Genomic DNA, 22,730 nt, shown 5'->3' on the forward strand with positions numbered 1-22,730 from the left:
ATCCAATTCCTTCAGCCTTTCCTTCTTCATGCATAAAGTTTTTCAACCCTCTAAATGTTTTGGTGGCCCTCTGCTGGACTTTCTCTAGTTTCCCAATGTCTCTCTGGAACTGGGGGAGCAAAGATGGGACACAATATTCCAGGTGTGGCCTAACAAGAGCAGGGGGAAGTAATCACAACCCCTGATTTGCTTGCTACACTCTTGCTGACGCAGCCCAAGGCACAGTTTGCCCTCGTTGCTGCAAGGGTGCACTGCCAACTCCACATCCTTTCTGATGAAGGAGGAAAAGGACCGATATGATGGTGTGGAAGCTTTAAGAAAAGCATGCAGACATGCATGAGAGTGTACTTAGGGGTTGCAGGCAACTGAGAGAAGAGGAAGAAACACATCTAATAGTACGCGGACTTCACAGGTGTTATTAAAAATCAGAGGCATGCGGAAGTTAAAATACTAAAACACCAAACCGTGCCTCTCTAGTGTATTAATGATATTACAGTCATACACATTAAGCTTTCACGGCAACCCGTTCATAAGCACCACAGCATTTCAGATCTTATTACAGTAGCACATATTAAGCTCAGACTTATTCCTGCAAGAGATCCCTGTTGCCAGGATTAGCAGACAATCTCCATTATTTGTTTGCACTACTGAACCAAGGATCTACACAATGTGTTGTTGACTCCATGCAGTACGCTGCAGCAATACTTCTTTATACACTGCTGCCTACAATAATTAACTAGTTTTTCATGTGGACAAGATAATCAGCTATGCTACTAAAAAACCAAATAAAGAAAATTAATAGACAAACAAGCACTTCTGCCAACTGCTAGTGAAACAGAAAGTAGCATTTTGTCATTTCTACAAAGAACAACTGATTTCCCTACTTGACTCATCAAAACCTCAGTGCCTTGAAGGCTATGATTGGCTTCAAAACTGTAACTGACCACAAATGATAACAAAATACCCCGAGACGACACGACATTTTTAACGTCTCTGTTTGAGGCAGTTTGGAGACTCTGAAATTGCATTTCAGCCCCAAGACACACTCTTCAGAAGGTGGCTACTTCTGACCCACCCCCAGAAGGGATGGTTTTGGAGTTTTCAGCTTATACATGTTCACCTTCTGGACTGCACTGAGCATAACTGTAATGTTTCTTACATTTAACCTTCCAGTAACTGCCTGAGGTGCTACCATCAGTTAAGGTTTTCAATACAGTCCACAGACTTTAACACTTCATAACTTAGCATGGTCTTGTGATTCTTTCCGCGCAGTACCAAGGCTCAAAAAAATCACGTTGCTTCCCCCTGCCCCTCCCAACTCGGTCTCAATTACTTCAGCCAGTTATTCAATGAAATGAATTATGAAGAACTTAGCAGACTTTCAAATTGTTTAAGATAAAATGAGAAGTCATATTTATGCTTCACTACACTCCTGCCACTGGTACATCAACAGTAGAGTAACTCATAACTCACATCAACAACTGAAGCATAATTCAATGCCAAGAAGCAGCTGTATTTAAAGAAAAAAAAAAACCAAAAACCCAAAACACTTCCTTACTCAGACCTGCTTCCTTTTTGTATCCAGAGTCTTACGTGACTACAGAGAAATAAAAATATTAGCTGTGTGGAGCCGCTACAGGAAGGCAGGGTTGCTTCCACCCTCTGCTAAGCCTCAGCAACAGCACTGCTTCGTCTTCATCAGTTGCATTACTGGGAAGCCACTTCTTCCCTTTTGATTCTCACAGTCCCAAACCAGAGCACCTCTCTCATCAAGTTCCCTGTGCCCTCAGACTCCATTACAGATACAACCATTTTGCACACACAGCAACTGCAAATCTGTCACGGTTTATCATCAGCCTGCAAGATCATACTCCAAAAAACATCATCCCCTGGAACTCGCCAGAGGCACTGACCTCTCAATTCCCTAGGCCACTCGAAAATGCCAACCCCAGGAGAGGGCTAATCCACATCATTAAGACAAAGTCAAAAACCCCAGTCAGGTGCCTCTCAACATCAGAAAACAAGCAGATTGCACAGATGATGCTGCTGACCTCATTTAGCCCATGAAAACTTTTTTAGAAGGATGAGGACTCTCAGAGCACAGATGAATGAGTAGGAGCAATTCCTCTTTATCTTGATAACTAAAAAACCAAAGCAGCTATAAACTCAGAGTCCCACAGTCTCTTCCAGAGCTCAAGAGCAACTGTCTGACCCAAACAGTTCACTTCAGTTGCCCCATCTCTCCCTTTCCCCATTCACCCATTAGAAAAATGACCCTGCACTGAAAATTAAAAGATAGAAAATGCATTAACAGGCTCCTACTGAAGACACACCACTCAAAGAATATGAAACTAACAGCTGAAGTCTTCGCAAAAAAAGTATTTCACCCCCCCAAACTTACAGTTTAGTTATTACTAAATGCACAAGCACAGACCAAGATACAACTGTTCTACATCAAGGGTGATACACGATCGCTATCCAGCTCTTCTTAGCAATAGAGTCCAACCATGGAAGGAAAACAAGGCATCCATATAATTAAACTTCTGGAAGTAATGGGAGTAGGCAAAGAATTATTCAAATCACAACACTGTCAGGTCTCGACAGCCATACCTACATTGCAAGATACAGCCTCAAGCACACTAAGAGCAGTCCACGCAGCCGCAGCCGTTAGCTTCACAATGCTTTCAAAGGTACCACCTTTAACAGTACACCATGTGACAATAATGTAGCAACTACTGGCAAATAAAAAAAGATGGTATTTATAAATCTCCTAAATCGTTTTCTGCAGTTTTACTGCGATCCCAAACAACACTTGGTTCAAGCTTCCTCAGGCAGCCTGTGAGAGGGGGTTCCAAGGCACTGCGGCTGCAGCCCAGGGAGGAAGCAAAACCCAAGAACTTGCGGGTGACACCTTCAGCAATCTTGCTTCCTCCCAAATGACACCAACAGTTACGCGATGCAAAACACTGCTCTGCCCTGTCTGAAGGTCTTTACTGATCAGCAGCTCCAAAAAAACCAAAAAACGCTGGCCCTCATACTTTGGAGAGCAACCCCACGTTCTCTGCACAGTCTTTGTGGTCCCTGGCCTTTGAGGGCTCCCAGGAAGACGGACAGCCCTTGCAAAAAGCAGTGCATGGGAAGTTCAGAAACTTCTCTTTCCTGTGTGTATTCAATGGAGGCGGTGCAGAGAGTGGACACAATCTGACCTTCAGCACTTCAAAGTTCAGGAAACAAAGGCATGAAAGAGTAACCACTCATTACTTCTCCAGCCACCAGCAAATGCACTACTTCCAACCGCCTTCAGAGAAGGCTCTCTGCTACTACCTTCCATGACATCATTCAGAATCACCTCTTACATAGTATTGCTCTTCAGATTTCAGCTCCCGGAAGGCAGCAATTAACTGAAAAACTCATCTGTCATTTCAAGAGATAACGCAGCCTAAGTCTCATGACTTCTGGGTACCATCTGATTTTTTAATATCTAATTCATACTTTCCAAAAGGCTTGAAGTTGCCAGTACTGGCATATTTATGTCCTACTACTTCATAAATTGTCAAAAAATCTGCTAGATTTTAGTCAGTTATTATATGCAAATCCCAACTTTATAACATTTCTAGACAGCTCTAGCATTATCATGGGTACAATTTATACCCCTTCCATTTCATTTAAAAAGACACTGAACTGGAACTGGTCTGGAATGATTCAGTACGAACAATGCTCTCCTTCAATAAATCTGTTAAACATTGTTTTCCAAATCTAATGATGAATCCTCTGAATTTTATTTTCGTTTTTATGGAGCTGCATATATTAAAACATATAGCCTTATGAATCATCTTCACAGCCAACCAAGCAATTTAGTAATCTTGGACATAGTTTATTTAGCCTGAAATAAGCTTTGCTTTGATTACGTGCAAACTACTATGTGTATCTATTTCTGAATGTATGGAAGATTCTGACACCTCTGGAGAATAAAAACGTGCTCTAATGACATGAGTACATTATATGGGTAACTGAGATTACTTTATAACTTCAATATTTATGATCACAAGCCGATACCAGACAAACTACAAAATGATTCCAGCATTCCCTAATTCACTCCATCAGTCCTAGCATTGTATAGGTCAAAGGACATATTACACAGCAGTGAAAAAGAAAAGGGAATACCACAGCCTAACTTTTTACGGTCACTTCAGAAGCAGTTGTTCCATTGCCACCGCCCTCCTTCAGAGAAAACAGACATTTGCTCTGGTTGCAAGGCCAGCACGAGGGAGATACCACCCGAGTACATTCAACTGGTGCTCAGCATCTTCTGCAGAGGTATTTCCAAGCACACTGGAGCTTTGGACTGCGTGAAAACTGTTCACGACGGAGACCACGCTGACTGCCTGCAGTTTGGAGCACGCACTTTGTATCTGCCCACCTCAGCTGTATGGCTCACTGTCATCCTCCCGCAAAGAACAGCTCCATCCCCTAAGCCTCAGCCAAACACCCTACATTCAGCAATCACACGTATTTATATGAACAAAGCTTTTGCTATGGGTGTGTTTGCACGGAGCACAGTCACACATCTGTCACGCACAGTCCATCATCTCTCCATCGTGTGATGCATGTGCACAAAGCTTCCCCTCAGCACCCTCAACCTTGCAAGACCCTGTCTCTCAGTGCCTTCCTTAGATGTTGCAGCTAGTCCAAGTGCAGAATGAGCCAAGATTCAAATCACCCATTATCCAGAGCTGTCAGACCCTGGTCTCTTGTGTGCTCAGTGGAGAGCAGCCTTTGGGTACAGCTTTTAACTGTCATTGTCAATATTTCTTATACGTTTTGGCAACTAACATTCTAGTGAACCACACGATAGCTCAAAACATTTTCTTTTGCAGCAAAGAAGCAAACTATGTTGCTCCTTCCTGTTTCTGCCATGATTAAGCAGCTGATTCGCTCTCAACATCCTTAAAAGGTGACTAGATTGAAATTTTTTCTCTCCCAATATAAAATAAATCCAGCCATGAAAAGAAAGCCAACTATTTCAGAGGCCATTTGGAAGCTTTAGGATCTTTTTACAGGTAGTAAAACTCTGATTACACTGACAACAGCACCCCTGAATGTCTCCTGGCTTCTAATCTGTCCATGTGAACCCCTGAGCCTCTATTTTTAATTTAGTAGTACTGACCTCAGTATCTGAATGACAATCTCAGAAACAACACAGACTTAATCACAGCAACAAAGAGTTACATGAGAAAGATCCTGCTTCCGACATAAAAACAAATTTTTAAAAATGTAGTATGGGAAAGCAGAAACTCCCCAGAACTGCTTCTGTAGAGGATTTTCCAGAATCTTTGAAAGAGTATCTATAGCTTCAAAGGGAAACCAAAATGTGATCACAGCAGATCCACCACCAGAGGATGGATACCGAAACCTAACACGCATTCAGTGCACTGGAATCGGAGAAAGACGAACAGTCCTCCTGCATTTCTACATCAGGGCCCCCTTCTGCATTCTTCCTGCAACAGGGGATCAATGCAGAAAGAGCCTGCGCCGATAAAAAGACACGTCATGCAGCAGCTTGTCGGCAGTGGGGTCTGAGGGAGAAGCAAGACCAGACAGCTTCCTCCAGCGCCGCTACTCTTCTGATGTACCTCCAAGGGTTCAGCAGCACGGCCTTTTCCTTCCTCTGTCTTCCTTCTCCAAATGGGAACAACAGACTCGGTTCCCTATTTTATCACGTCTGTTTTCTCCTCTCGGATCATGCTTAGGAAAGGCTTCACAGTGAAAGAACACTTTTCTAGGCGAGTTCTTATAACTAAATAAAGGTGCGCATCGCATAGTGTCCATAGCATGTTATGGCAGACAACATTTAATTGCTGTAGTTTCTTGACTGGTAGTTCTGCTTTGATATCACAGTGACAAAGGTAATAACAGAAATAAAAAACTTCATAACCTGCCTGCAGAGCAGGGTTAATTGACACCTCTGTCTTGAAGAGTACTGCTGTTTTCGTCCTGACTGAGCTCTCCACTCAATCCAGGCCAAATTTAGCCATCATTGATGTTAATTTGTGCCAGTCGCCTACTAAGTAATTTTGAGGAAGAGAAAATAATCATGGGACAGAAAAAACAGGGCAGATGGAAGTCAGTACGAAAGCCAACACACTTATCTGACCTGTGGCAGCAGACAGACATGAAAACAGGGCAGAAGGAAGGAAGGGACACAGTTTCACAGGTGACACCATTTCGCATTACACAGAAAAGACAGCAAGATAAAACAGGCTATTACTGGAACAATATTGTCCACCTTCTTAAATGGTGTTCATTTCTGCTTTAGGAAAAACAGTTTTATCAAGAACAGCATCATAAATTAAAGAGGCATCCAAACCTTATAGACTTGTCCGTATGTCCCATTTCCAACAACCTGCACCAGTTCAAATATTCCCGCAGGGTCCTGCAAAAAGCAGAAGAAATAACATTATTTGCAGCAAAGCAACCACTTCATAATGGAGCGTAACTGTACACAATCAAAATGAAAATGTCTGTGGCACATCTCCTAATGATCTGTATTACACACTAAAGGGGAAATAGCCAAGTAACAGTGTAAGAAATACATTAATATTAAAGTTTTCAGTCAAGTTGCTCAAAACTTTATACAGAAAACAACTCAGTGAAGACTTGTAGCATGGCAATACGGCAGATACAACAAATAAATGGAGATGTGTGAAGAATACAGGAACTCAACAGATTCAACTTAGCAGTAGAGTAAGGAACAAACTCCAAGCTTCCTGAGCCTTTAAACCCTGAGCTAGCCTAGAGGCTGAGCTGCTGTCTTTGCTATGAAACACTTAGCACTAGCAACGTAACAAAGGAAAGAACCTAAATAATAGAATTGAAAAAAATACTATATAAAGCACCTGAGCCCAATTACCTTACAAAAGGGAAACGTGTCATCCCAGGCAATCTTAGCACTACAGGTAGGCTGAGAATGCTCAACTGCCCTGTTCTGCAAACATAACAAGGTGAATTCGACTGAGGTATTGAAGTCTTGGCTTTGAACCCAAACCAGATCGCTGTTAATTTACACAAACGATTCATGTGTCAGGTGGTCAGTTTACCATACCACATGAGCCAACTTTCATCCTACTGGTTTAGCACCAGTTGCTCTAAAACCAACCACTGCAGCAGATGTCCTTCTCCAATAATGAGATGCTGCAGCCTTTCAGATATAGGAAGACCATCTTCTTGCAAGGCAACTTGCAGGGCAAGTAAATGTTTGCTCCTGCATGACTGAGCACGTTAAGAAATCTGTTGCTTCAGTTAAAACTCACTCGAAAGATTTATATGAAAACATTAAGAACTCAAGAGACCAGTTTCTTGGTTTCTGGCTGAGCCATTTATCAGTCAGCTCATTTCTTGGGATGATAACATTGAGAGATTTATATAAAATATTATTAACTCCATGTGTCAGTTTTACCACATCTGTTTCAGCAATCTGTCATGTCAGTTGATGCCTATTGGTACTGCTGAGGGATGCGATACAGAAAAACATAATCTCAGAAGTACAATTTCTATGACCCTGGTTGCAAAATATCCTTTTTTTAAGATATCAAGCTACTTCTCCACTCCACTTATATGTTATTCTTTTAATCTAAATAATGCTTTCTTCATATCCGATACGGAAACGTTTACTTAGGCAAAATCCCAGTGGAAACTTACCGGCTTTTTTTCTGAGCAGATTCTGCCTTTACTGGCACAAATGTCATGATAAATGCCAACAGTTTTCACTGTCAGAGCAACACAGCACAGACTTCCACAACTGAAAATACTAATGACTTAATTTGTTTTTGCCTTTAAGTTAAATGAGTTTTAATCTTATACTTCCTGGATTGTCAACCTCACAAGGCTTTTTTTTTTAAATAATAAAATAAACCTCATTAACAATGCATAAACCAGATCAAATCACTTACTTCTGACCCAGGCACAGGCCAGTCTTTGTCATTTCTTTTCTGTCTCTTGTTTTTAAGACAGGATAGTAAGGCACGGCCTTCTAGACTTCAACCCCCATTCCAAAAGCCCTCACACAAAAGGAAATCAATGGGACCACTCGCGTATGGAGCTAAGCACAGGCATAAGAATGCGTGCAACGTTGGGATGTTTGTAAAGTGCTTTGCTTCCTTCTCATTTCTTCATTTTTCATTTCCTCTAGTCTTGGATATAAACGAGCCATACGCTTTGCTTCAGCAGAGCTGAAGTCAGCAATAATCCATTGCCGCTGCTAAAGCAACAGGTGGGTGCTACAAACCTCTGCCTCACGTGCGACCTTCCCACAGAGCTGTGCCTTGGGTTGCACACGGTCCGTGCAGTAAAATGCACGGCGGCTCTCTGGGGAACTCTTCCAGACAAGGGCCTCCGTGCACAACACCTACAACACCTTCCTCCGCGGGAAGCACGAGCAGCACCCCACTTCCATGCCTCTTCTGCAGAAAGTAGCACTGCTGAATTAAGAAGGGTTCATAGCGCGCAGAAACCTAGAGGAACTAAACTGTATTTTCAACTCGGAGTTTGCAACTGTCCCTCTCGCTTAAATGCGTGCTCCGTCCTCACTCTTCTTCTCCAAGCTTATTTATTATGCAAATATAATAATTTAATGTGCCTCAAAATCAGCTTCTCTCTCTCCCTCCCATCAATTTCATTCTGATTTAGCATCCTAATAGTTTGCTTCTAAAGCTTTCAGACACTCTAGGAAAAACCCAAACAATTATCTAAATAAATGTCAGCATTAACTTTAATATAGCGAAAATCCTACCCTGTCCTTGCTAGCCAATTGAGCATTAACATCTCAAGCCTCCGCAGCTGAGCGCAGCCAAAATACTTGGCCATCTCTCTTCTTTTAATCAGGACACCGTAGTGAACCGAGCCTTGTTAAGAGTCATAAAGGATATTAATCTGGGCTCTGACTTTGGTTCTTGGATTGCCCTTGTTTGCTTGGATATCAGCACTGCATCGTTCGCCGGCATTCTTCACAATGGGCCAACTTCTTAATTATCTTGGAGTTAGGTATCATCTTTGATGTAGTGCTTCCACTCAGCTACCATTTAAGCCCCGTGGTCCACCTAACCTTTCACCAGCCAGCCCCTGCCAAATTGCTAGGTTCACTTTGACAGATGCCAAAATCCTGGCCTGAACATTCATCACTTTAAGGTTAATTACTGTAATGCACTGTACCATATGGTAGCCTTCTTGCTTTCCTGCAAGTCAACTGCAGAGTACTCAAAAGGCAAGAGCAAGACTGCTGACCCAGAGGCACCCAGGCCACATCCATCTCCTCTGCAAGGCAGAATGAAAAACAACGCACACAGCAAGAGCCCAACCAAAACGTGCTTTTCACAATCTCTGCAGCTAAACAAGATACAGGTGTCTGAAGCTCAAGTCCTTCTACAGGGCCTCTGCACCTCGGCCTGTAACGCAGAGATCAGAGGCTTTTTAACCATCTGACTGCCCTGATGAACCCAGGGCAGAAGCACCCCAACCAGATGCTCCCGCAACATTTGGAAACTACAGCCCAAACCACCTCTTTCCAGGAAAAGGGGAAAGCCCTGGCGAGCGCCCATTTGGAGGGGAGCAAGGCCAGCTCGTGCAGTTTGAACACGACCCAAATCACACTTGTGCCTCCCCGCTGCACTTCCTGACCGCAGCGAGGTTGGCGGGAGCACGGCGCCAGGCAGCTCCCACTGGCCCCGGGAACACCCAAGACAAGGCAAAGGTAAAGCACCTGTCTTTAGATAATTTCTGCAGCCTTGCCTCACCCACCTTCCATTTCCCGCTAAGCACAACCCCCAAACTAAGGCTGCTGATGCTCTGAAAAGGTTTCCTCTGAAAGGACACATTTGTCCCTTCCCCTGCCAAGGCTGAAACTTGCCATGCTTACAGCCTCTGGGAGGTTTCTGCACTGGACGGTCTCGACACAAAGCCTGCTGTCTGGTCTGCAGCACTACTCTTTTTCAAACTTACACTGGTTTCTTATCATTTATTTAAGGAGGTAAGATTCATCTGCTAAAGCTCTAAAGAAGAACTTCCATTATTTTGTCTTACTCCCCTGAGCAGAGCCAGGTTAAACTTCTGCTTGCCTAGCCAGGAGCCTTGTGCCATCTTCACAAACTTTACCGTCTCTGCTGCCTTTCTTCTTTCTGCCTCTGGTCTGGAACACCCTCCTCGCCATGTGATTATTGCAAAGGCTTCTCCCAGGCCTCTTTTTTCTTTTTTTTTTCCTGATATTTTTAGAAAGTAGCTTGCTTTGGTTTCACTGTCTGGGGCCGACTGCTTTTTGCCACAATTGAACTCTTCCCTCTTCTTCTGTGGAGAGTGCCCCAGAAGAAAACTGCCTTGGTTGGACTGGGTTGATAGGTGGTCAGCTTCTATGTAAAAAAGCAAAGTGGAACTAAGGGGCATCATACACAACCCTGTTAACTGTTCGTGGACATCAAGTGTGGCTTTTAACGTGGCCAAAGTTTGGATTATGTTAAAAACCTAAAAACACAAGAGCGTAATGATAAAAATTCACAGCAAACTAGGTGAATGCTGGCTTTTTTAGCTTTTTTTTTTGGGGGGGGGGGAAGCCCAAACCCCAACAACAAACCACAAAAGCCAAATACCCCGAACATATTTTCTTCCAGCGAATCTTCATTTCTCCTTTGTTTTCTCGCCACAGCTTCACAGCGTTCACATCACCCTTAGGAATGTCGGCAGGAATTATTCGTTATCTTGGGAGGGGAACGAACCCCTCCGGTGAAGCACTCCTAGCAGCGCAGCGCTCCCGTGGGACGGTCTCGCCAGCGAAGGGAACGCGACCTCTGGAGCCTGCGTGCAAGAGGGCCGGGCGAGGGCCGGGCGAGCCCCGAGCTGGTGCGGAGAAGCCCGGCCCTACCGATCCCGAAGACTTTTCACCCGACCGCACCGGCGGAGCCCTCGCCCCGCAGCTTAAGCATCGGCGCTCCTTACGCTGGCGGCTGTCGCGCCGCCCCGCTCTCCTCGGCCAGGCCGGCAGGGACGCAGCCGGCGTCACCAGCACGGGTGTCCCACGGCCACCGCACGCCGCAGAGGCACCCTGCGGCGCCGGCGCCTCTCCCCACGCGCGGCAGAGCGAAACCCCCTCGGAGAAGGCGCGGGGGCGGGGGGGGGAAATCGGGTGAAGCCTTTGCACACCCAAGCGGCGAGGCTGCCGAGGCGAGGAGCAGCCCCAAGCCCAGGGGCTTTCGCCGCCCGGAGGACACCCGCGACGGCGGGGACGAAGGGGGCCCGCCGCGGGCCCGCCGCAGCCCCGCGGGGCGGCCCCCACGCGGGACGTCCCCCCCCCCCCGCCACCCCTCCTTACCCGCAGCGCCGCCAGGTCGATGCCGTCCAGGCTGCGGGCGGCGCAGTCCCGGGCCATGGCGCTCCGCCGAGGCGCGCAGGACCGCGGCGAGCCGTCAGCGGCGCTCCCGCCGCCCCGAGCTAACGGTCCCGCGGGCGGCCCACGGCGGCCCGGCCGTGCCCCGGCCAGCGCAGGAAGGCGGGCATGCCCGCCCGGCCGGCCGGAAAGCCCTCCCCGCTCAGCGGGCGCGGAGGCAGCCCCCGGGCCGGGCGCCCGCCGCCGGCAACTTTCGCGGAGACAGTTCCTCGGGAAAAGTTTGCGAGGAAGTGACGTGCCGCGCCGCTCCGTGCCGCGCCGTGCCGTGCCGCGCCGGCGGGGGTCGGGGCCACCTGCCGCCGGCGGGGGCGGCCGCCACGCGCTCCCCCCACGCGCGGTGAGGAGGGGGGGGGGGGGGGGGGGGTTGCACGCGCTCTGGCGGTGGAGGCGCGCGAGGCCGCGCTGGCGAGGAGGGGGTCGGGTCGGGTGGGGTGGGGTTGGGGTGGGCGCCCCAAACCTCAGCCGCGAGCGGCACCAGGGACGCCCAGAGCCGAGGCCGGCAGCAGGGCGGGGAAGGGAGAATCTGCGAGCCCCCGCGCTCCCACCCGGGAGCTGCGCTGCCGGACGGCGCGGAGGGAGCAGGTCCGTGCCACGGGGCCGAAGGAAATTACCCCAGCCATAAAAAAAAAACCCAAAAACAAACCCCCAACAAACCAACCCAAACCTCAAACCCCCCAACAAACGACATTAAAAATGAAAAAAAAAAAAAAAAAAAAAAAAAAAGGAATACACACAAGCACTTCTAGACCCTTTCCCTAAGGTGAGGAGCGCTGCGAATACGAGCCCACGGAGGGGACGGCAACGCTGCTTGCAGCACCGAGCTCAGCGCTGTCGGGGTGGCTGGAGCAGGCTCAGACCCGGGGGAACCCAGCCCCACGGTCCCACACGGAACAGGGGGCAGCCGGCAGCGGCAAGTCCCTCACCGTGCGGAGCAGGATGGCAACCCCCTTGGCAAGCCCGTTCCAAAGCGCTGCAGCGTGCTTCGGAAGGCAGCATGTCACTATCAACTCTGCTGCCTATTACAGTCTCTTTTGCCCTGTAATTATGACGACAAAAAGAACATAGTGCACAACTGTATTGTAGCGGGGTGGAAGGACTTGTGCATATTTTTGGGCCTCATATTTAGAGGCAAAAAAATCAGTGGAAATGCACGTTACTGAGATAAAGTCCTTAAGTGTTCCTGAATGATGCTCAGGGACAGGACATCGTCCCCTCGCAGAGAGCAAGCAAAGGGGATGAAATTCTGAATCAGTATTTTCACAATCACAGATGTGAAATCAAGTCAAAGCGGTCAAAGCATCTTTGGTGCCTATTAGCACACCACGGCGGATGCAGTGCCAGCAGCGGAGTGGCACTGTTGTCATAAAAGCATTTGGCAATTTCCTTGAAAGAAATGCTGATGTGTCATTCAACTTCAAAGTATTCCTTTAAAACAGCCCACACTGGACACGTTAACTAAAGCGCTCCTGGCTGTTTGCTGTCAGTCTGCCTGTAGGCCAACATATTGATGCGCCGCTAACAGATTTGAGGCCGGTTGTCGCATTAAAGCACAAGTTTGTTGAAGAACTAAAGGTGCATAAAGCAGCTGTGCACGACAGGGGCAGAAAGCCGCATGCAGTGACAGCCCAGCCCAAGCCCCTCTCCGTGCCCAGCCCAGCCCCCCGGCTCTCCCCGGGCAGCATTTGGAAAGTTCTGGCCCTCACGTCGCCTTTGACAAAGTTAAGCCACAGTTTTGCTCCCCATTATAGCCTTCCTGCCTTACATAAATCCATCGTTAGCCTTTCTGCTTGTGTTATTTCTCACAATCCCTCTTTATCTCTTCTCTAACCTTTGGTCTGTCCTTTGTCTCCTGCCACTTTCCACTTCCTTCCTGCTTCCCTGGCGAGAACTGGTGTGAAACTCCCGGCTGTTGTCTACCAAACACCCTCTCTCTTGCTCCATCTCTTACATTCTTTGCCAAAATTGGTCCTACCTGCCTTGCTCGCCTCTGGTGAGTGCTCCAACCTGAGGATTAATTTCCACTTGACAGAAAGCTCTACCCAAAAATGATATGAAAATCTGTTTTAGAAGTAGAATATGTCTTGTAGTGTTTCTGCAGGCATGTCTCAGTATCTCTTTGCTACACGCTTTTATCACCACCTTTCATTTTCTTCCCTCCACTGAGCCCTGCTGCTGGCAGAGTTTCTGTGGATGCTCCAGTCCCACTTGCACAATTGCAGGCAGAGCTTCGTAAGCGATTCTTCCCTTGCTGCCAAAGGCGGCAGCGCATCTTTTCCCCATAAAGGCCCTGCAGGTCTAACAGAAGCAACAGCTGGTTTTGTCACCGACATTCACAGCAGATCTGTTGAGGGTGAAAACACCACCAGGACAAGGCTACTTTTCAGAGTAGAACCAGATTTACAAGCCCCGAGTTCTTCATCACCAACCTGATGACTGGTTCTGCAGAAACAGAAACTCTGCTCCAAGTGTCCCCTGCGGCCTCGTGCCCTGCTTCTGCTCCAGCCCTCCCCAAAGTACCGCACAGGTGGGGGGGTTGTGCTGTTGCTGACTTGCAAGCAGGCTGTCACACCTTGCTCTTCTGCATGAAGCCATGTGGCAGAATAACTCCCAGGAATCAGGAAATTCAATGCCTTAGCGCAACCTGACTGTTAATACACTAGAAACCCACATTCAACTTATCAATAATAAAAAGTCAACAGAATCCCTTAAGAATAAATTCATTAAAAAAAAAAAGCCAAAACCACAACAAACACAAGAGACAATTAAATGCTATCAATACAGCTTTCCTCTCCAACAGCCGTAGTCAAACCCCTGCAGCCAAATTCAGCAACCACAGACCCGAACATAAAAACCTTTCAAATGTCTCTGTGCATGCAAAGGATGTTTTGTATTAAAAGGGAAGTGCAGGCATGAAGGGGGAAGAACTTCCTTTGTTTCAGCAAAGGAAATGCCATTGTACCCCACAAGTATGGGGCTAATCCCGACCTCTTCTGTCTGCATCCCACCCCCTCCAAAACTCAGATTTGGGTCCATTATAGTACCGCTAACAGTAATTGCCCTGCCAGATGTGACACTCAGCAAAGGAAGAGAGTGTTTAAAGTTGGAGGCTCGAATTGACATGCTGGCTTGTTTCCTTTAGCTTTGTTTACGCTGGGGTCTCAGCTACAGGTGTGAAGCTGGCAGAGAAAAAAACAAAAAGATAACTCATAAGAGAACAGGATTTCTGGTCTGCAGGAAATAAACAGCATCTTAAAATGTGGTTTCAGTCTGAATTGGACAAACTGACTCTTTTCAGAACTGTAAATTCAGAGAAATTATCATTCAGAAAAACTCAGACACGCAGGATCTTCTCCTTGAAATAATCCCCCTGATGCTGCTCAGGGAATGGACATCCCTGCCACTTCCATGGCTGCGGGAGCAGCCAGGCTCAGCCGCTCATGCCACGTCCGTGACCCCAGAGCCAACCCTCTGCATATACTTCCCAGCTTTTTCAGGATCCAAATCCTAGCTCTACAACAGGGAGCTCAGAAACCCCAGAGCTCGAGTTAGGCTCTCTGCTATAGAGGCAGGAGGCAACCTCCCCCCTCGCCCCCCGCCTTCGAGCTTCTTGGCTCCCCCGCTCCCAGCTTCGTGGCAGAGAGCCAGAGCCCGACCCCAGCGTGCTGGCCTTCCCCAGGACTCCTCTCTGCAACGGCTCCCCAGCACTTGCTCCAGAGTCAAATAGGATCCCTGTAAACACCAGATTTCCTTGGCACCAAACCATTCATTCCCTGAGAGATTTATTTTGCTGGAAGTTTTCTTACCTTCTGTAAGGAAACTGCATTCTGCCAGTGCCAGCGGTGCCTGATCCGATTGATGCAGACTCTAACACTCAGACATCAGCACCTTTCTCCCAGAATAAGAATCCTTTACAAAATTCCCCATGACTTTTGTTTTTTATATGAACTAGTGATTTTAGACATCTCTTTAGTGTTTCTTCAGGGTACAACCTTTAGCTGGGAGGCAGCCAAGTGACACAAAAGCCCATGAAATCTGCTTGTAACTACAGACTTCACCCTCCACTTCCAGAAGCTCTCTCCGGATTGCTTGAAAAGGAAGGCCAATCTTTTTGCCTAATGCTTTCAGGAACCATTTTGTCCTCATTTGGTTGCACCAGAACCAGAAGATTACCAGCTATTAAATGCCGATTACAGGAGAGTCAATGGGCAGCAACGGCCAGCGTGGTATTAAGCCCAACATTCATCCATGAGTAGGGTCTCTTGACTGCCGCTTGAATTCATTACCATTTACAGCATCATTCTGGAAGTGATTTATTGTTACTAATGGTTTTTATGAAGTCCTGGAGTACAAAAAAAAAAAAATCCTGATTTATTAGGCCAGCCACTAACTTTAAAGTTGTCCCCTTCCGTTTCCAATTATAGCACAGTTTAGTAGTGTGGGTGGCTTTGCTAGACTGTCAGAAACAAGATTACACATTAAAAAACCGTCTAGGATTGTATACAGCCTGGGTATGTCTTCACACTAGCTTGGTGGCAGTCAGGCAGTGCCATGAGTACTATCTGATGAACACAGAAAAGTAGAGAATACTTTCATCAGGTCACATCTTGGAAAATACCAGTACAACTTAGCGCAGCTGCTGCAAAAATTCTTTGTGTTGCAGGAAAAAGATTTAAGTTTCAGGCCGTGGACACCCAGCTACTTACGTTCCAATTTAGTTAAAAGACGCTAAAAGAGATGAACCACCAACCCCTCCCCCAACCCAATCCACTTCATAACTTCAGTATTTCTGTGACCCATCCCTGCAGCGCTTGGAAATCACAGTAAGATGTCTTTGTTTTCAATGGATTGTTGGATCGGGCTCTGAATATTTCTCATGCTTTCTTCTATTTGAAGTAAAGAAAATTCCACTTCATTCCAAACACGTTAAGGCTGGGCCAGAAAGTCATATTTAAACCCGAATCTGTCTTCAGATTTGTACTTTGCAGAGGCTGCTGCATTAGGATTGAGAGACAGGGTTACTACCTTCAGTAAACTGGGAATACCAGAAATCCAGACAAACAAACCAAAACAGTCATTTCTTGTACAATACTCAGTACCACATACAGTGGGTTTCAGCTCTTTAAAAATTAAATAACTTTTTTCAGTTCCTGGCAGCCGTGCTGGTTCAGTTTCACAGGATATCCAAAACGAGCCCAAAGAGCTTCCTTCCCAAAGGATTCCTGAGCAGACAGGCAGGCTGGAAAAAGTGCCTCTCACCACTGTAATCACAGCCAGGATGTCCACCTCATTTCCCAGGGTAAAACTTAAAATATAGGTCTCCCACAAAACTTGCATTAGTCCGAATGCCGCTCACTGGGACTCTTGCAGAATTTTTTTTTTTTTTCTTCCTTTTCAATTGCACGCAAACGAGCCTGCCTGAGCAAAGCGTGTCCCAATACATTGCACACAGAGAGCACGAGGAACCCTCTCCTTGCAGGACTGATAACCCTCTTTCACTGCATGACCCATGACTTCACAGCATTGTTTCAGCACAGCACTTTGGAGTTTCTCAAGAAAGAACGCTGCTGCTGGAAGTTTCCCGTTTCCCGTCAGCCCAGCACACGTCCCTGCTATCCCTGACAACAGCCACACAAATACTTTCGGGGAGAAGAGTTGTATTTTCTGGAATGATGATATTTTGCACTTCGGGCTTTTGGACTCTCAGTTCTAGCGCCAATTGAATCCTCAATTGTGATTTTGTGCAGTAACACCCAAGTCACGCAGATAGCTTTCACAAAGGGGAACAGTTATTTCTATTACATTGTCTCCCCATCAGAGTTTTTCCTACTCTGGTCTTCTTTTCTTTCCTACGTCACCGGGTATTTCACTTTGACTGTATGCCTCGTATCTGAATACCAACACAGCATCCACCAGCGCACGAAGGCTGGCTGGCAATTTTGCAAAATTAAGAGCAAGATGATTTATTGAAATAAATTGAACTCATACATTTTATATTACTATTGTATATTACTGTTGTGCAGCCATCTGCCTAGCTACAAGTTTTTCCCTTCCCTCCCACCCTCTGCAAAGTTACTTCTTCATTCAAAGTGGCAACCATTTTAAATGCTTTGCAAGGAACAGTAGCTGTATGTTACTAGGTCATCAGATCCCAATGGGGTTATGAATATCATAATGAATTTCAGCCCAACATCTGTCTGCTCTCTGAAACAGATGCAATTATGGGAAAAAATAGCTGCTGCCTCTTCACAGGCAGATTTCTCAGTAAAAAACCCAAAATGCAAAGAAAACTGACATAGCATAGTTTAATCACTACCACATTAAATTTATCAGTCAAAATATCATGTGGCACACGCTTTTTTTGTGAAAGCAAGACAAGTTGCGGTAACTTTTCTGGCAGACAGGCAGAGGTTTTTTGACTTTTAGAAAATCTTGCAGGCATGGTTTTAGTTTTGCCAACCAAATGCTAACCTTGGATGACTCAGACCACAGTTCCCTTTTATCCAAACCGCTGAAGCTTGGTGGTTAGCTAAGTAGGAACTGGTATCTGAATCACCCTTGGTTTGGAGGAATTGTCAGATAAAAGTCTTGGGCAGGGGTTTGGGGGCAGGGTGTTTGTTGGGTTTTTTTGTTGCCCTCTTCCCCAAAGGAAAGAAAAAAAAATTCAACAACTTTAAAAGTGGGGACACCTTTCAATGTACTTTAAAAAAAAACTTAAAAAAAAAAATCAACTTTATCCTATCTTTTTAACCTTTTCAATGTCATGTGTCAGTCTGGGTACATTCTCAGTAAATTAAACAGATTTTTTCAGTCGTGTTGCAAGCCTAACCTGTGCCTCACAAAATTACACAATTTTAACCTTGTCTTCAGCTATAAAAAAAAAGCCTACCTCGTTGCTCAAGCCCCAGTTACATATCTGCAGTTCCCAGGCCCCCTGCTTCTCCTTTTCTTAGAGGAGGGAGGGGAAAAAAAAAAAAAAAAGGCAAAAGAGGAACTGTAATTTAAAAGCCCCCATCCAGCCCTCTGGAACAAAACCTGCCCTCTCTGACCTATTAAACGTCTTCAGGGAAGTCTCCTCTATTCTCACTCCAATTTCTATTTAGTTCCAAGTTGCTTTCATCTCAGTAGTTTGTCAACTTTGAACATTTCAAACACACTTGGATGCCCTCGCGCAGTGCCCGAGCCTTTTAAATCCTCCTCTTTTCCTCAGGGGAAGCGTATCCCGTCTTTGGAATGTTGCCTAATTTTTTTTTGTGTGTGTGTGTGTTAATGCTGGATGGGAAAGGCAAGGGGAAGCTCATTCGAGCCTCGAGCAACAGAGTCCTCTTCCAACACTAGCTCATGAATAAGTCTATGCCTTTTCCTGTATATCCTTGCCAGTCCTATCTAAATATTCTCTATCTTTGTATATTAATAGCCAGCATACAACTTCCTGCCAAGTTTCAATTATGTCTGTAACACCACGCTCAGCCTGGTAACAGGCAACCCGGCTCTCATGAGGGTCTGTCAGTATTCTCACTGCACTTTACAGTCTATCTGGGAAAGCAGGGGGTAGGTGCACTTGCCTTGATGTCGCTGCTGCACAGCGCAGCTGCCAGCTGAGACTGTAAACATTTTAAAAATTAAATTTGACAAGTGGTTTAGCGGCTTGGGAAGAATGGGAAGTCTCTATACATCTGCCAGTCATTCACTGATATTTAGTCATGGAAGTTTTGTGGGTAAGGAATGTGTTTGCGCAGGTCCGAGACCGGGTGTATTCACTGCTTTTATTGATAACCTGGAAACAAATACCAAATAATTGCTGCGTAGTTCACAGAGGGCACAAAGAGGTGGTGTGGCAAGTGGCACAGGGCTGCACTATATAGCATGCGTGGCTCAGTAACCTAAATCCATTTAAGTGATATTCATCTTAATGGTAGCTCGTGCCAGGTTATGTGCAAGCCCAGCCTGCATACCGTGGGGTGGAAGGGCTGTGGCACAGACCCTCCTTCCCATGCCAGCCTCGCTGCACCCAGCACAGCCCGGACACTGCCCAGAGCACTGAATTCTGGAGGCGCTCTCAAACTATATCAAACAGAGCAAATCTGTGGGAACATCTTGGTGCAATACTGGGGCAAGAAGGGCTGATGGGATCATGGCTGCATAAGCAGAGAAGAAGGACTAGGGAAGGGACTTCACCTCCCATACGGCTTTGCTGAGATGGATGCTGGAACAGCAGCCCCAGCATCTTTCTAGTAACGCGCAGAGCAGAAATGAAGGCTTGGATTCAGTGCAAGGAAGTAGCACAAAAATTAACAACCGAGAACAAAATGGCTTACGGTGCCCACCTTGAACAGCTAAAGCTCTTACCTTATTAAAAAGAGAAGTGACTTTATATTTTCTCCTAAGGAGAAAACAGTGGGCATTTTATTCACAAAAGACATAACGAGAGCCAGTAGCTGAAGCAGAAACCAGACAACAATAACAAAAAAACCAAAAACCCAACAGAGTAGAAACAAAGGCACCGCATCTTAACAGACATGTTGGTTTCCATTTCTCATGGGTCTCTCACTTTCTGGTTCCTAGGGTAAGTGAAAGAGCGCTCAGACCTCCCCAAATTACAGCTGCTTTCAGCAGCCTCTCAGACTGTTTCACTAATCCAAAGTAACTGATGAACAAGATGTCCTGGCCACAGCAGCTTCTGTGCCACCCAGGAAATCCGTCCCCTCCGGAGGGCTGCCTGGCTGCTTTACAGTAGCCGAGTCGCAGCCAAGCCCAGAACTGGCACCCTATAGCGCACTTGGGCTTAGCCTTCCAGCAGGGAGAATTGGGGATTTAAACCAGCTTCCCTTTTCACAGCAGCTTAAGTTCTTTAAGGAGTTTAGCTCCATAAACCAATTAAACATCTTTAAGTCCTTGAGCTCTCATACCTTCTCCAAGCAGTTTGCATGTTTACGTCGCTTTAAAGGGCGAAAGCTGATTTCATCTAGCTGAGACCTGAGCATCTTACGAGGTCATGGGGCGAGCAATCCCAAGCAGAGTCGGCGAGTCTGGAATCCTCTGCAGACCAAATCTGGGGTGCTGCACTCCCGTGGCCTCATTTCTGCAAGCAAATTCTTACAGGTTTGGAAAAGGCCAACTTCACCTTTAGTTCTTTGCTTTCCAGAAGCCCCAGTTCTAGGTTATAAAGTAATAGATGGCCCATGAGCTCATAATCTTTACACGCTAAGAGTGGGAGTAAAACAGCTATTATCTGCATTTACACATCCACTGTGGTAGCGCGGGCAGACATAACCGGTGTGTCACCCCCTCGAGTCCCATCCCTTCCTGTCTTTTTCTTTTGGGTTAGTTAACACTAAAAGGAGAACGCTAATACAGTCGTTTAATATTTGAATATGAAAGCTTACAACCCAGTCTCTGAAGTACTGTATGGGGCTTTTTTGTTTTTTTAAATAGACAAATCAGCAATACCTTGAAAGCCAGAAAACCACGTCATAAAATTTTATGTGAATCTATCACCAGACCCCTTTGTTTCCTGTAGGACATGTCCCATATAGCTAGATGTAGTTATATATAATGTATATAGATTTGCATTATATATACATAAATAAAATTACTGCATATCTCCTAAATGCTGTAATTTTCATAGATGCTTTTTTTAAGTCAGTTAATAACCATACATAATTATGTTGTGTTAAAATACAGTTTTTAACTCCTGCACAGGAAAAGCAACATGCTGTGTTAACAATGTGATTCTGTAAACAGTTGTAGATTAACATCCAGTGACCACTGAATCTTCTCTCTGATTAAAAATCCCCACCAGCTGCCCAATCTGCTTTTGTCGGTAAACTCTGCGTCATTTTATAGCAATAAAAATACAGTTCACCCACTCACTTGAGGTCAGTCATGCTTATGCGTGAAAAAGGAGCATTTACACAAGTGTTATGTGAAGGGCAGACCTGCTCTATTGCTCTGGAGCTGCTACTGCTGTTGCTCACTTACAAGGTCACTATCTCTGTTTGTTCTAAACCAGTGACAAATCATCCCAGAAAATGCCCCATCCATCAGCTCTGCCTGCTCAGCACCCAGGTAGTGCCCTCTGCATTAGGTTCACCCGAGGAGGACATGGCACTGAGGCACAGCGCCTGGACCCTGAAGCAGATCTGGGGGTGCTGGATCCTTGCAAGGGCTTTCCAAGATGAGCCCTGTCCCAGTAAGGCACTTTGTGCAATTCATCACCCGAACCCAACTCACCAACAGGTCCAACTGTAGCTCTAACCATGCAACTTCCCAGCCTAACCCCCCCCAAACAGGAGGCATCTCAGCAGTTCCTCCCTCCCTGCAAACACCAGTGTTTCCTGCAAACACAGATGGTATTTCAAAAACTTACCTTGCCTTTGATTGAAAATTCCCCAAGGCCACACAGCTCCTACTAAAGCATTTCCAGCATAACTCTACCTACCATCTCAGACTGTGCACCCCTCATCACGTAGCTAGCAGCACTCACCCAGTGCCTCAAGCCTCAGGAGTGGGAACATACAACCACCTGCCCAAAGCTGAGCTCCCTCATCAGGCAGGGATCCAGCTGCCAGCAATCATGGCTGGTAGAGAAGGTGAACCCAAGTGTGGCTGGTTTGCACAGATTTTATATTCTGCCTCTTTGATAAAACATTTACATGGGCCCCTTCCTTGCAGAGACAAAGTGGGGGTGTCTTTGTACAACTTGAGGACCTACAGCAATTGCAGCTATCGCTTGCATTTTGCAATGTACCCGGTCTACTGCAGCACAACAGGAGTCACGGCCTCACACAGCAACACCCTCCGCCATGGCCCATCACACTTCCTCCAAAGCTTTCCACTCCATTAGTTTTAGGGCACCCCAGCTGTAACTCAGAGGACAGCCCTTGCCAGACAGTTTCTCTTCCTTTGTGTGAGCATGCAGCTCCTGCACCCTACCTGCCCTGTGCAGGAGGCTTGTGCTCACCCTGAGTGACCATAGCAGGAAGACAGCCCTAAGCGCTCCCAGCCTGCAGCCGTGCTGCACTCTGCACGTGCTCTTGCTCAGGCACTAGTGCCCGTGGGGAGCTGCACACCCCTGTGCCTTTGCAGAGCCTGCCCTACACCGTGGGCTGTCCACCTTCCTCCTCCACCCTCAGGCCACCACCACAGCTCCCATGGCCCTGTGTGTGGCAAGCCGTCCCCTGCACAGCCCTGCCCAGAGCCACCTCCTTCACCCGCTCGCATTGCAGAGCAGAGCACTGGCAAGCAGCCCGCACCAATGCCTCGTGTGCTCCCAACCCACACGGGGATAAATCCCTGCAGAGAC

General features: G+C 46.6%; 1 protein-coding gene across 1 annotated transcript in view; it reads right to left on the minus strand.

Moving 5' to 3' along the window:
- Positions 1-11,425, minus strand: part of NRK (Nik related kinase) — a 114,172-nt gene extending 102,747 nt beyond the window's left edge. The window contains exons 1-2 of the mRNA XM_076347250.1: positions 11,354-11,425; positions 6,368-6,433 (exon numbers count right to left, since the gene is read on the minus strand). Coding sequence (XP_076203365.1) covers positions 6,368-6,433; positions 11,354-11,410 — 123 coding nt within the window. The 5' untranslated portion in view covers positions 11,411-11,425. The remainder of the gene's footprint in view (positions 1-6,367; positions 6,434-11,353) is intronic.
- Between the last annotated feature and the right edge of the window lie 11,305 nt (positions 11,426-22,730).

This window comes from Aptenodytes patagonicus, chromosome 9, assembly GCF_965638725.1.
Source record: "Aptenodytes patagonicus chromosome 9, bAptPat1.pri.cur, whole genome shotgun sequence".
Lineage (NCBI taxonomy): Eukaryota > Metazoa > Chordata > Aves > Sphenisciformes > Spheniscidae > Aptenodytes > Aptenodytes patagonicus.